The 15,367-nt window shown below is 40.1% G+C and overlaps 1 protein-coding gene across 2 annotated transcripts in view; it reads right to left on the bottom strand.

Moving 5' to 3' along the window:
* The window catches only part of sptb (spectrin, beta, erythrocytic), a 107,133-nt gene extending 92,930 nt beyond the window's left edge, over positions 1-14,203 (bottom strand). The window contains exons 1-2 of one of the 2 annotated variants that reach the window (XM_088087244.1): positions 13,891-14,203; positions 4,533-4,810 (exon numbers count right to left, since the gene is read on the bottom strand). In XM_088087244.1, the coding sequence (XP_087943370.1) occupies positions 4,533-4,680 (148 nt within the window). In that variant the 5' untranslated portion in view covers positions 4,681-4,810; positions 13,891-14,203. Of the gene's footprint in view, positions 1-1,585; positions 2,154-4,532; positions 4,811-13,890 lie in introns of those variants that run through there. The other variant, XM_088087245.1, reaches the window with a different exon arrangement.
* Between the last annotated feature and the right edge of the window lie 1,164 nt (positions 14,204-15,367).

Here is a 15,367-nt window from a genome sequence, read left to right as displayed (position 1 = left end):
GAGTTTGAAAATAACAAATATCTGGTGGCATAGAGTCAGAAAGAAGTGCTTGAGGCTCGCATCTCGAGGCTACATTTGAGGGTAGGATAAAACACCAGAGTCACCAAATTGTCTCAACTCAAGGGTGGTCGAGCTGAATTATGGGTAATGGAGGCGCCAGCTTTTGACGAGGAAGTAGCAGAATGTTTATAATAAAGAAAGATGATATCTCTGGTTTTGCTGCATTGATTTGACACAAAGGTCCAACAGTCAAATGAGTGGACTTCTTTTTAAGATGGATAAACTGCAAAACTTACTGTCCCTTTAACAACAACTTAAAGATCACTCCTTCATAATATAATGAGGGTCAAACCCAGGGCGAGTTGTATCTAGAGAAAATCAAAAAACTTTAAGGGGGAGGTGTTCAAACTGAAGACAGCTAAAAGGTTAAAGGTCAAGGTCAGGAATTTTTTTACTGCAAACAGGGCAACAGAAATACTCAACACCAATGAGTGTGCCAAATTTTGAGCAAGACATAAGAAAATGGATGAATGGTTGTAATCAATAAATGGAAATTGCAGACTGTTTTTCTCTCTTTTTCTCTACTTATCACTGTTGTTTCTGTGTTATTGTTGTTCTGTCCAACTTCATTCTGCTTCTGTCTTGACCAGATCTCCCTAATACCGGGCAAATAAAATTTCATGAAATGCAACTGGCGGATCAATATGCTTGGCTTGGAACAACCACTCTAATTTGGGAAAGCTTCAGGAGTTTGCCGCTCCACGTATCAGTTGACTCTGCAGTCTTCAGAATAAGTCTATACTTGAAATCTAGCAGAGAGCAGAAAAAAAAGTGTGTTTCCCTCTCTGCTCCTGCATCGTCTCCTCCATTTTCTCCCCCTCACTAATGCACTCCTGTCATCAGGGAGTTGGATAGCATAGTGCAAGCTAACAAAAATCCACAGTGACGGCAAACCTCTCTCTTAAAACCTTAATAACACAGGCAGGGAGAAGTTAAACCGCCAGAGAAATTGATTATTTTTTAACACCGCCAACGCAGTCGTGCAGAGAAAAAAGATGGTTGGAATCAAAAAGACACTTGTGCTTTGTTCTGTGGAACAGTTTGAGAAGGGTTAGGGTCATATGGAGAATAGGCGGCAAATGAAAATGATGAATATGTTTGTTATTTTAAAAGAAAACGGAGAACATAAGAGTGCACATGCACCTTTGGAGGGGGAGAAAAAAACATCACGAGCTTTTTAGGAGTTTGCCTATGAATTATTCAAAGGCAAGTCAGTGAACAATTGGGGCATAGCCACGGCTTCCTGAAAATAAATAAATTACTACCCTATACATTCAATAAAAAGGGCCAACGCTTTGGAAGCTTTTTTTGCTGCCACCTTTTTCCAGTTTTCACAACAGGATGACAAACTAACTCACACTTGCTCACATCACAGCCCAACCTCCCTGCGCTCCCGTCCTGGCCTGAAGTTTGGGAAGGGAGGGGCATGATTGAAAATCTCTCTCCTCAGTGAGGCGGGAGAGGGTCGGACAAACACACACAGATGCACAAACACACACATCGCTCTTCCATCAGGACCCTGTACCTTGCAACTGCCTGAAGCGTCCATCCAGGATGGAGTTGAAACAGATGTTGGAGGTGCTGTAACTCAGCCAGCGAGCCCGCTTCATACTTTTAGCTGAGGAGGATGAGGAGGAGGAGAGGAGGGCGGGGGGAGGGTGAGGGTGAGAGGGCCTCTGACGTCTAGGGGTGCAAGAGGAGGATGAGGACGAGGATGAGGAGAAGGGGGAGAGTCCCGTGGGCGCCACTGCGAGCGGGAGGTGCAGGAGAGTGCCGTTTCTCTCCGGGTGGTGTTCAGGTTCTTGCAGCTTCCTGCTGCTGCTGCTTCCCCTCGCCGTCTTCCTGCTTTGGGCCCGGTGGACCGGCGGGGTGCTCTTGCTCCGGCTCATGCTCATGCCGACCCGAACAGGGGCCTCCTTCTCAGCCGAGGCAAAGGGCCGACTTGCAGCCTCCTTGGTCGCTCCGCTGCTGCTCCGGATGGCCGTGGTCTCCCTGCTGCTGGCCTTCAGGCTGATCTTGACCTCTCGGAGCCGGGGTTGGCTTATAGGGGCAGCGCGCAGCAGGCACGGGCTGCTCATCTTGACCCCCAAACGACAACAACAACACAGCCTGGAGCCAGCAGAGGAGCTTGGCACTCCACGTCTCTCCTCTTCTCTGTCTCTTGGCTCTCTGTCCTCCTTTCCAGATCCCTCTCGTGTTCACTCCCTCCCTCCCTCCTTCTTCCTTTCTCACTCTCTCCTCACCGCTGCCGTGATGATGCTATGCCTCCGCTCTCAGGCGGCACAAGGGCTCAGGCAGCCTTCGGTTCAGTTCAGAGTGGTTTCTCCAGCCCCATCCATGCATACAATATGTTTCAATACGTCCACGTGCTCACAAGACTCCCTCCCTCTGCCCAACACTCCCACACAGCCGTGACATCACTGAATGTGAAGTGTGTTTCCTCTGCCAATAATCCAACATAAAACTGTCCATCTCAGAGGAACGTGTCTTATTTTTAGCTTTATGTGAGGAGCAGTGTAAATGGTCTGATATTCAATACATGATGTATGTGCTTTGAAGGCACGCTGCATGTTTCTGAGTTCACAAGCTGTAAATCAGCAGCGGGCGTCATTCAGAGCCTCTCTCATCTCCTGCCTCTCTCTCTCTCTTGACTTTCCTCTCCCTCTCTCTCTCTCTGACAGGAAACACTGATTGCATTACAGAAACATCAGTGCAGCAGCACTCTAACACAATATCACCAACACCCACACAGAAGCCTTCATCACTTAAAGAGACAGCAGGAAAAGTGGAAGGAGCACTGCCCAAAATACGGTCCGGACATGACTTTGAATATTTCGGCCACACAGATGTTGAGCTGGATAACAAATATCAGCATTTCTTTGCATTGTGTCTTTACAGACTGAAATATGTGCGTAACCTTGAGAACTAAAAGCTGATATCAAATTTTCAAGTCACATGGTGCTTGAAGTTGTAATCCTTAGGATTTTCATCATATCAAACCCAATTTTTACAGTATTTATAACCAGCATTTTTTCTGCAATAGCTGTTCAGTGTATCTGCATTCTGTGACTGATTCGGTCAGACTCACTTTTATCAAGGCATCAGCGGATTTACAACTAATGTTTATAAGGTTTTGGCGGGAAAAGGCACTGTTTCCTCCCTCACAAGAAATTATGAAAACATTAACTCCTAGTAAAGTCAATGATACTTGAGTAGAAATAGGCTTAAGTATTTTGCTTTAACTTGTCATTATGAAGTAAATGTTGATTGCATAATGTAGCAGATATAGAACGACACGATCTGTGTTTAGATTGGTTCCCTGTAGGCCTCATTTTCTCACTTTCACTTTGCAATCCTGTCTGCCGCTCTGTGCAATGTCAAAAACTAAGTGCGTCAACCAATGTGCAACCAAAACAGGTTAGATATTTGACAGAAATTCACACCCAGCATCGTTTAGTTTCACTTTCACCAGTTTGGGGCTGACACCAGTCAGTTAATTGTACTATGAATGGGACAGTGTGCCAACAGTTTATTTTGTTTTGTTTTTTTAGGTTCAGTGACTTCCTGTAACAGCTGACTTTTTCTTAGCATTCGTTACTCAAACAAGAGTAAACTGTATTTTTGTTAGGGACTATTTTCAGCTGCGGATCAATACACATTTAGTGCTAGAGTTTAGAAATTGTGCTTTCTTCATATTGGCAAAATTCTTGTACTTTCACTAAATTAAAAAAAGTTTGTAATAAAGGAAGTTTATGTTTCATAAAGTAAGGTGTTTTAAAAAGAAGTTTTTTAGTGTTTGCATCAAAACTCAAGCAACATATCCACACTAATGTCAAAAGATTTAAAATGATACCCAGAAGTCTCTACACAGCTGGATTCATGTTTCACCACCTTGTGGCTGACCTCTCTTGTGTCTACGGCTTTACGGAAATAAACACAGTGTGACCCTCAACTCCCCGTTTCTGTTACGCTTCCTTCCACCACAGAAACACTGCTATTTAAAAACCCCAAGCAGCCGCTCCACAGGTGGGTCCACAGCTTACCAGCTTAGCCTGAAATGCCAGAGATGTGTGCTATGGGAGGCAGACGGACAGGGCAGCTGTCCAGATCGGTCTGACGCTGGACATTCAGGGAATGTGCAAGCCAGTTACTTGCAGGGGGTGCGGAGCGGAGTCGAGGCTCAGCTGCTGGGGGTGTGTGACACCACGAGAAAAATATACACAACAAAACCTGCAGAGCTCTAGCTGAGAGCTCTGTAGTAAAATCAAGGGTCACCTGGAGTGTTTTGTAATTTTTGACTAAATCTAAGTGAAGGTCAACGACATATTCAAACCTGCCAAAGTTAAACAGACGCCCAGTAAAGCTCACCCTCTCTGCCCTTCCCACGCTCTTAAAAAGGCACTGTCATCCCAAAAATGTGTCACACAAATGCCCCCGAGAGGACGCAGCCTGTTTACGATGCACACACTCACCTGCGAGGGCCTTGATGCGCGAGCGCTCAAACAGCCTGGCAGAGCTGTTGTCATTGTCCAGTTCCTCATCGGTGATGTCGAAGCGGGTGTTAATGCGGCTGTACTGCTGCGTGATTTCCGCATTGTCAAAGTCTGTGGTGGAAGTCATGGCGGTGGCCAGCTTGGCAAACGTTTGAGGGGACGGAAGGCGGCGTCCTCAGGTGGTCAGAGTGTGTAGGGGAATTAATGAAGGGGACGAAATGATGAGATGGACCTCGAACACCGGAGGTAATCTGAAACTGAGGAGAAAGACAGACAGAAGAGGTGTTATTATGAGTGATTATTCTGTTAAATGATAATTACTGAAACTGAGACTACTTTAACAACATTTACGTACTCAGATTTGGGGAGGTTTTCAATGATGGAAAAAGAGTGCATGAAAGTATAAGAATTTCTAAAAAGAAATTTAACCATTTGTGATATATCGAACACAAAGTACAATTTCAAGCTGCAAATTTATGTGTCTTAAAGGGACAGTTCACCCCCAAACCCCCATAGGCTATGTATTTTTTCTACATTTACTTGTGACATCATTGGGCCAAAATCCCATAATAAACTTTTAGCATATTATAATTGAAGTGATCTGAGAGAAAACTACAGGTCTGCACCTCTTTTGGGCTCAGTTTTAAGGTTTTAGAAAATTCATGACTCAACAAAAAAAAGAGTCTAAAAGAGACTTTGACAATAAAACAAAATAAAATATGTAGGGACAAAAGAGGAAAATAATGACTCGTGAATCCAGCTTTCTCTGTAAGTCTTGCTGCAGTTTGTATTTTGGTGTAAAGTTTCAATCTATCAACCTGTTTGGGGAGGAGCTGTATCTCAACCTGACTATGTAATTTTGGCAATTTGAAGAAATCTATGTGATTTCAGATGTGGAAAAGGTACACTTTTACATGCCTTTCAAAGCTCTTAAATTGGCCCCTCTGTGCCCCTCACAAACTCCATTTTGTGCGTCACTTTGCCCAATCGTCAGTGTGTCTGTGTGCTCTTTGTGTGGAATGGCGGGTTGAAGGGTAGCAGCTCAGATAGCTCTCTATCTGCGTGCAGCATAGCTCTCTTATCATGTCACACAGCGGGAGGGCAACCCCCTCTGTCCTGCAGAACATGACGAAACCGCCTTCTTTTAAACGATGCAGCCCACGCATTTGAACTGCGAGAGTTTGTGTCTGCACGTTACCATTGGTGGGTATTCTTTGAAAACAAGCGTGTGGGGTGAAATCAGGCGGGGCGTAAAACTTGTATTGATGTTGTCGTTCACAGTGACAGAGAAAAAGGAACATGACAGTGTCCTCATGTGGCACTGGCCAAGTACAACAGCTGCTGAATATCACATATTTTTCATATCAGAGATTCAAGTGACAGCATTTACTAAAATCAGAGACAGAGCAGACAATCTGCACTTATTCTATTGTATTTTTTTTCTAGTAGAAAGTAACCAACAGTGGAATATTTGTATTTCAATTATAGAGAAATACAAAGTAACACAAATAATAAAGTAAAGTACAGATGCCTCAGAACTGTACCTAGAGGAATACCTCAACTGCCAAATAGGGTGTCTGCAGGTATCAGACACTTAAATTTAATGCTTTTTAAGACCTTTTTCAAGATATTTTTTGGCCAAATTTTAAGACTGATTTTTGGACAAATAATCATTTCCATAAATAGTATCTATATGGTCCTGTGCAGGTTTTATGTAGGAATATGGTAATTGGAGTGAGTTAATTTAATCTACCTTAGGACCAATTAAGACCTCACAAACTCAAATGTAAGACTATTTAATGACTTTTAAGGACTAATGTTTATACATTTGCATAAGACATTTTAAGACTTTTTAAGGACCCGCAGACACACTGCCTCAAAATTACCATTTGTATCTAAATTGTCATCTTATACCACAGTTAAAGGGGCCTCTGTATGTTGGTGTTTGACGACAACGGGCAACTGACTAAGCATTGATTTTAACTAGTAATATTTTTTTTAAAAATGCGCATTTAGGAAGTACTGAGCATACAACTGGATAAATGAGACTCAGATTACACAGCATGAATCATGTGAGTGTTTGCAAATGGATGTTTTTTTTATAGTTTTGCAATTTAAAAACATTGCCCCCTCCCCCTTTTTTAAGATTTTTTTTGGCTTTTGCTTTTATCCGATAGAGGACAGCTTAAACATGAAAGGGGGAGAGAGAGGGGATGACATGCAGCAAAGGGCCGAGGCCTGAATCAAATCTGCAGCTGATGCAGCGAGGACATAGCCTCTGTACATGGGGCGCCCTCATTACCAACTGAGCTACTGGGCACCAAATTGCCGCCTTTTTACTCTAATTCATCCAGAATTTTGTATTATTACTCATTCACTGTGGAGGCATGAAAGAAAAATACAGTTTTCTTCACAATCTGCATGTAACACAGGCTGAGTCATTGATACACAAATGATCATTTTGTGAGTGAAGTTTTCTTTTAGTACGATATATGAGTACGTGTACTCGGATACTTTCCATCACTGCTCACATGACTTCATTGGTGCACTCAGAGAAGAGGGCCTCAGTGATGCACAATGATGGCGCCCTACAGGTCTCCCTCCTCCTCCTCCTCAGTATCAGTCCTCTGCAGAGCGCTCTTATCGGCCCCGGGGATGCTCCACCCACCACTGGGGATCCCCTTATCACCTCACGCACAACCTGGACACCAGCACAGTCAAACTGCACAAACCCTCTTTACACGCTGTATCCACAAACCGTCAGCTGTTTACAAAAACCTATAAGACTCTAATCGTGTCGAAGGCGCTGACTGACTGCTCGCCTCCAAACACAAACCGCAGCAAATTAAGTGTGTGAGCCGGGACTCAGTGAGACTGCACCAGGCTCCGGTTAGAGCTGTATTATTGCCTCCTACTTATAGACAGTCCTGTGATGGAAAGTTCACCGCCTGCCAGGGCGAGTGTGTCTGTCAATAGTCAGGTCGTCTCGCAGTGTCCTTGAGCAAGAGACAGAGCTCTTACATACCTCGCTCACAGTAGGTCACCCTGTCAGCTAAAAGTTCCTCTAAAATCCCCCCAAAAAGATAAAATCACTATAATTAGAGTGCTGAGCATGAGTAACAATATGCAAATGCTTACAATGCTCAGTGCACATACTCATTACTGAAAACTACATTTTGCATTACAGCTGCAGATAACAATTGTTTTTATTACTGACTAACCCAGAGGACACCTGCAGCTCTGGTGCAGCACGCGGCTTTTAAGCGCCTCACCAATGGCTTTGAAAAACAACTATATGTAAATGAACGGTTACTTTTTTAACATTTTCATTTCTATTGTTCATGTTGTAGGCCTAAAGAAATTCTTACAACTGTAAAAAATGTGCAGCCGTTACACTGAATAAAACAAGAAATTGTTTATCATTTCATCAACTAAAATGTGTGTCACACGTCTACAGTCTGAAGCCTTTTCTTTTATTTTTTTCCAAATTTTTGCTAGTGGTGGCAAATTTTGAGTCTCCCTATAGTGGCTTTGAATTCCAAAATCCATAAAAAGAAAAAGTCTCTGAGGAAAATAGAGAATTTAATCGTGCATGAACAGATTTGTTTGCTTTCTCCGCCATCGCTGCAAAGTTTAAATATCAAATAGTCGTAAAAAGCCCACTGCAGAATGTTGATTGGCTCATTCAGACTTAAAAAAAAGTATGTTAACATCATTAAAAAGCTTGAATATATTTTGCAAAATTGTCAGAAATTGCTCTTTGGACAATTACAGGTTGGAGACCCTCAGACTAACTTTTTAATTAGTTTTAATATACAGCTTTTTCAATTAGCCGAGTAACTGATTCTGTTTATTAACAGAAACTTAATCTGCACAATTGTGATAACTAGTTTATTGTTTTAATTATTTTTTAAGCAAAAATGCTCAAATTTTTTGTTGGTTCTAGATTCTGAAATGTTTCCCACTTTTTTGTCTTATTTGATATTAAATTGAATGTCTGTGAGTTCTGGATTGCTGGTTTGACAAAACAAGAAACTTAAAGACTTCATCTTTAGCTCTGGATAGTCTGATGGGTGTTTTTCTTTTTGTTTGTTTTGATAAGTTACAATAGTGTTGGGCAACAAATAAATATTATATTAATATTGTGATACGCAACTAGATATTGTCTTAGATTTTGGATATCAAAAGAGTGTTGTCTTTTCCTGGTTTTAAAGGCTGCATGACAGTAAAAAAAATATTTTAAACTTATCCAGACTGTTGTAGCTGGTCTATTTTTCACCTTTACTCACTCATTATGATATTTGATTTTTTTCCACATTACCCAGGCCAATTTATTAATATTTTAAAGCCTTATAATCGCCTAAAGTTGCAGCCCTTATCAACTATGAGGTACTGGGAATAAATTTGATATGAGGTTGATACAAACAAACCTTTAAGTTATTTTTGGCCTTTAAGACAAATTTTATAACACTTTGGCAGCTCCTCGTGTTGCTTTCTATCACCTCTGGATTAAGACCTCAGCACAAGGTCCAGTATTTCATCATTTTTGTTGCTGCACATCGTGAGCTGATGACTAAAAGGCACTGGATAATTTCTCAAAAGCAGTATAAATGTCAAGAGGGATGATTAAAATGTCGGCTGGAATTTCTCCAGATATTTAAGTGCTGCTTGACCTCAGAAAGAAAAAAACACATTACATGAGTTTTGATACCTGAAGATGCAGCTCTGCACATAAAGTTTTGGAGAAACTGCTAAAAGGTGTGAATAAGATTTCTGCTCTTAAAACTTGCTGAGTTAGAATATAAACAAAACAACTCCTTATTTCTGAGGCGTGAAAAACTTTTCCATCTTAATAACCTTCCTGCTGTTTGCGATTTTTAATTGACTGCAACCATTTTCCTGCTTTGTTGGGACTGCAAAATATTGTAAACAAATATGTTAACACTGAAACAGCACCTGAGGTGTGAATGTATTTTGTTTATTCATTATTTTATTTTATTTTTTGTTTAGTTATTTATTTAATTTTTATTTATCTATTTATGAATAATTTCTTCTTTAAGCCTTTAACACCTGGACTGACATTAGTTTTCTTATGTTGCATTCAGATGCCTTTCACAAGGATTAAAACCATAGAAACCTACGAAAACGGGTTTAATATCTTTGAAAAACATTCTGAGCAACTCGGCAAGAAATATCCCACGAACTGCGAAAAATAATGCTAATAATATTAGTGACAAGGTGACGGGAAATTATCTGATAATCAAATGGGTTACTAGATAAACACAATCAAAAAACTAGAGGAAATTATTCAGAAAACTACATTTATATTGCTTTTAATTATAAATTTAAAATTATGTTACAGGGAAAAAGCAAAAATATATATATTCTTAGCACTTTTTTAAGGCATTTTTTTGTTTGTTTATACTTTTGTTTTTGAGTGCATTTTTTTAGGTAATTATCTTGTATTTCTTTTTCCTAATTTCTTGCTTATTTTGGGGCCATTTGCCTCTTTTTGAAGGAAATCAAGCCAAATTGCACAGGTTTCAAAGGGTTAATATACATTTTTATCTTATCATCTGTCATATGTACATGTAACTCCATTTGTCATAGTTGAGGTTTCTGTAGACACTGTTTTTCTTACGGAAACAATAAAAAGCATATTGAAAAAACAAAATCAGCACGTACGATGAATAATAACTGAACAATGCTTCCAGCTGTAAGTAAACTGCGAGCGCTCAGAGGAGCAGGACACATTAGCTGGCTGGCAGCGTGGACATTATTCTGAGCAGCATGGAGCGGATGAAATAAGAGACGGGGTGTGGTCAAGATGTGTGACCTACAGTTGTGTGTGAAACTGTAGCAGCAGCAACTGGACAGAGGAGAGGAAGGCCTGTGGTCCAGCAGAGAGTAAATCTCAGACATAAACACAGAGCAGACAGAGATCAATATGGAAGGAGAGGAGGAGGAGGGGGAGTGACCACCAAAGTCTGCAGCTCTAAAATCCTCCTCAAACTGCCAATAATTACACCAAACTATCTATTTATAAGAAGACAGAGGGGAAAAACATGTAAACTGAGCATACAAACACTGTATTTATCATAATCCATGCTGTACATTGATTATGTGCACAAGCTGTGAGAAAAAGTTCCTTTGTTGTGGTCAATATTGTTTTGACTGCAACAATACTGAGCCTGGTTATGAGGGAATCGATAGTAAACTATTTCTGGAGTGTGTTTACAGAAAGGTCCAAGCTCGTCCAGACGCAGCGACACACTCACACACAGTTGTCCTTTTAAGGGGAATGAGGGAGAACGGCTCTTTTGCTCAGAGAACTTTTTTTTGTCTTTGTTATTTCAGAAGCCACTGCGCTCAAGGAGGGATTACGCTTTAGGTGTTTTAAGACAGGAAAGGAGAGGAAATGTGAGATTGTGGAAGGTATCTAGGCTGAGGTTAACAACAGTTCTGTGACAAGTCCAAATGTAAAGTACCTGTTCATACTGTTTCCATTTTAAATTGCATTATGCTTCTACTCAACTACATTTGAAAGGGGAATTTTGTATTTTTGACTCCACTGCATGCATTTGACCAGTTTAGTTACTAGCAAATTCCATGTATGAAATATTGAAAAGGCATACAGAGCACAGGGGGGCAAATTTCCAAAGGGCTCCTACTGGCCTTTACCTGCAAAATGTCACTCAAATTACCATACAGCAACCAGAGAGAGTCACAAAAAACAGAGAAAAAGAGACACTAAATCACTACAAAAACAGGCAAAACAACCAAAAAGACACTCAAAGTTGCCTTAAAGGGACACAGAATGACCTCAAAGAGAAACAAAACTACTACAAAAATATGCAAAACAACAACAATAAGGAGGCAAAATCACCACAAAGTCTGTGTGTCTTGTTCCTACAGGTGGCGGGACCTTTTGCATTTATGTGTCTCATTCTCACACAATTTAACATTTGACATAAATGCCCAGCATCTTAATATTTTCTATACTGTTAATTAACATGAGACACAACTTTTGGTGAGTGAAAGTTGTCCTTCACAGGTCACAGAGAAAAAAGGACTAACAATCACCAATTAACCTGCCTATTATAATCACCATTAACTGATTAATCATTTAGTCTTTAAAATATTCATGAAAATGTTTTAAAATGCTCATTGCAATTTTGCCAAAGCTCATAGAGGCGTCTTCGTACTGCTTCTTTTGTCCAATCAGCTGTCCAAAACCTCTTGACTGTTTGTTTACTATCATTATTGACAAAGAAAATGATCAAATTCTTACATTTAACAAACTAGAACCAGATTTTGTTTTGGACATTTTTGCTTAAAAAAATAACCGAAGCCAGTGTTGTAATTATCAAAACAGCTGGCAATTAATTTTTGTTCAATCTACTAATTTAATAATTAACTAATTGTTGCCACTCGAAAGGAAAGTAACGGTATCTAAGGAAAGTAGACAACCTCTGGCATTCGTTGGGACCAACCACGTTTCACAGCTTGATAGGAAGGTGGCTAAATAACACTCCAAAGTTAGGACAAATTTTGGCAAGGCAGCAACTGGCATGGCCATTTTCCAAAGTCTGTACAAACGATGCACATAGCTACAGTGGCATAACCGATTGGTTTGTGTTTCAGGCCAATATTTCCCCATTCATGACTCAGAGACGGTCCTTCACTAAAGCAGCCCCGCCCTCAAATATGTGTAACTTCGAGCCTTAATAGAATGTAAACAGGTAAGTTTAAAAAAATTAACCCCCCCGACAGCTGTTATGAGGTTCACGGTTCAAGATGTTTTTTTAAATTAGTACCCAAGGGTAAATTTGTTGTGCAAATGGGAAATTCGATATTCCAAAACAAGATATCACAGCAATACAGATTTAAAGGACAAACAAACAAGTATCCTCTGGTATTAAAATAGTATCAAAATATAAGAACTTTTATGAATGTCATATCAAAGTGCCTTTATACATACGGGCATACATATACACACACACACACACACACACATGCACTCACATGCACTCACTCCAAAGCTATTAGTGTCAAGTGCATCATATTGTGCTCATGTTGTTCAGCAGTGCAATACCTGCAGGCACAAAAATATTTCTATACAGTTTTGTTCTGCACCGAGTGGCCGTAAACTGAAGTCCAGAGTTAAGAAGCTGAATGAATTTTGAAATTAGCTCCAGAGACAAAGACCTTTTTGTGCTTTTAGCAGGCTGTAAACATGTTTCTGCTATTAAGTTTTAACATGAGGTCTATGAAGATTTACTTTAAGAGCCAGTTTCAAGTGGCCATTAGAGGAACTGCAATTTTAGGCATTTTCGCATCATTTTTCAGGTGGCCGCAATTCCCCTATTCCCCCTATTCTTTCCCAGTCAATGTTTGCTCCTTACAATCAATTTACGCCTACACATTAAAGCTGTATATTTTTCTTTTTTCTTATCAGTTAATCCTTTGAGCCCTGAAAGTAGTGTGATTTCTATCAAAAACATTGAAAAAAAGCCAATGAGCAAGTTGATGTGAAAAGTTACAAGAAATTGGTATATTTAGAAACATTTCTTTTAAAAAACTTAGGATTAAGGCTTTTTCCCCAGAAAAGCAGTGAAAAAATATTTATAGTCAACATAACTGCATATTCAAAATATGTCACAGAATTATTACTATTTTTAAACACTTTTTAAAAAACTTTTTGCTTGTTTTGGTATTTTTTCTTACTAGTTCTCAGGTAATTTTCTTGCTCATTGCCTTCCTCCCATATTTTTTGGGAGCAATCAAGCCAGTTTTTCAATTTGTTAATTAATTTGTGAACTTCATCTCTCACATATACGCCATTCTTCACATTCAGCTCTAAACTAGCACATATAGTACTTGATCAGCATAAGTGAATTCCTGTAATTCAGTTATGGATTTTGGTTTTGGTGCCACCCCAAAATTTTAAGTGGGCCCCAACTGGCCCCCCCTGTGAAAAATGTCTGGTTGCGTCACTGACGTCATAGTGGGACAGTTTAAAACACTAAAAGATAACAAACTGATAGTGTAACTTAAGCTGCAACTCAACTATAAAACTTTAATCAGTGACTAGTTTCGATCTCGGAGAACATTTATTTAAAATTACGAGTCTGGGAGCTTTTTAAAAAACGACGTCATTGTTTAAGATGGCAGCCTGGTCCAACAGGTGGGTCAGAGGAAACTTTTAACTAAACAGCGGCAAACAAAAGCTGCGATAATGGTATGAGCGCCATTCAGTGAGCGTGACAGAAACTATTTGGCCAAAGATCAATAATTTCATTTAACAATGGCGCAACTACTTTTAATTTACACTTACTCGCTTCTGGATGTTGTTCCTGTCCTAAAGTGTTTATGTTGCGTCTTCTCCCTGCCAATAAACCAATTATAATCCCATTGAAGCAGCGGGGGTCCTGGTCAGAGCGGACGGAGGTCTCCACAGCGCGAGGAGGACACGGTCCTGCACGAGGGAAAGGGGCTGTAGGCGCCGCGCGCTCAACGGTCATTCCCGAAAGCCAGCGACTGACCCACCCTGCCGGGTTAAAAATAAAGTGGGCGCATCCAGTACATGATCTCTGAGCGCGCAGGGGACGCACATTCCTGACAAGAGTTGGTGACTCTAAATGGCAGAGACACTTATGATCTCTTGTACACTCCCCACCACACACACGCGCGCGCGCTCCACCCCGCCCAGGCCGGGCTCTAATCGCACACACACAACACCCTCAGAGACCCTCTCAGAAATGTCACCTCCGCCGCTGCCTCTGCGTGCCATTCACACGCGGGACAGACGGCACATGGGGCTGAGGACTGCACATGGAGACAAGATCTTCACATTACAAAGGATGTCCAGTTACACGCTGAAGACACCTGTCAGATAATGTGAAAGTTACAAGTTTCTATTTGTACTTGAAAATTTAAAATTTCTGCTCCTTAATATTCATATTCCACTACATTTCAGAGGCAAATATTGTTCTTTTTAGTGCACATTTTTTCTGACTTTTAAGGTTTTACATTTAACCTTGTAACACCTGTTTCCTTGTAAATCATTCAGATGCCTTTCACTAGCATTCAGACCTCTGAAACCTGAGAAAATTATTTGGATATCTTTTAAAAACATGGGAAAAATCTTATTTGTAAGAAATGCAAGAAGCTAGTAAAGATGTCGAGGAAATGGTGTGGAAATTAACGGGGGAGGATTAGATAGATATTATCAAAAAGCTAGGAAAAATGCCCACAAAAATATAATTATAATTCTCTTAATCACATTTTTAAAATTGTTACAGAAAAAAAAATCTGTAAAATGATTCTTGTCTTTTTCTTGAGGTCATTTTCTCTTTTTTTTTCACATTTTGCTTTTTGTTACATCTGAATAGGATTTTTTTTTTAAGGCTTTCAACCGGTGGCAGACTTTTTGGATCATACAAACACAGTCCTTCATTCCCTTAACCACCTGTTTGAAAAAGTCAGCCTTGTAAAATTTGCACAAATCCAAAAACCTGTTGAAATCTAAGTCTCTTATGATGTTTAAAAGTAGGTGCGTTTCTTCCTCTAAAGATGAGCAGAAATGTCATGATGGTAAAATGCTACATTTCCAAAAAGGACTAATTCAGATAACCCAAACAGAATATGCTGTTTTCACGAAGAGAGTCAAATTCATAATATTGTCATACTCTGAAGAAGAGTGAAATAGGTCTGTGCAAGTAAACAGTCAATTAGATGAAAAGTGCAAATGTAACATCACCTTGGTTTGCAGAAATGTACAGTGTCAAAATTTTCTTTCTCGATCCTGATTA

This window comes from Plectropomus leopardus, chromosome 14 (genome assembly GCF_026936395.1).
Source record: "Plectropomus leopardus strain MGB_pleo_1.0 chromosome 14, ASM2693639v1, whole genome shotgun sequence".
NCBI classification, from domain to species: Eukaryota; Metazoa; Chordata; class Actinopteri; order Perciformes; family Serranidae; genus Plectropomus; species Plectropomus leopardus.
This window is presented reverse-complemented; position numbering and strand designations above follow the sequence as displayed.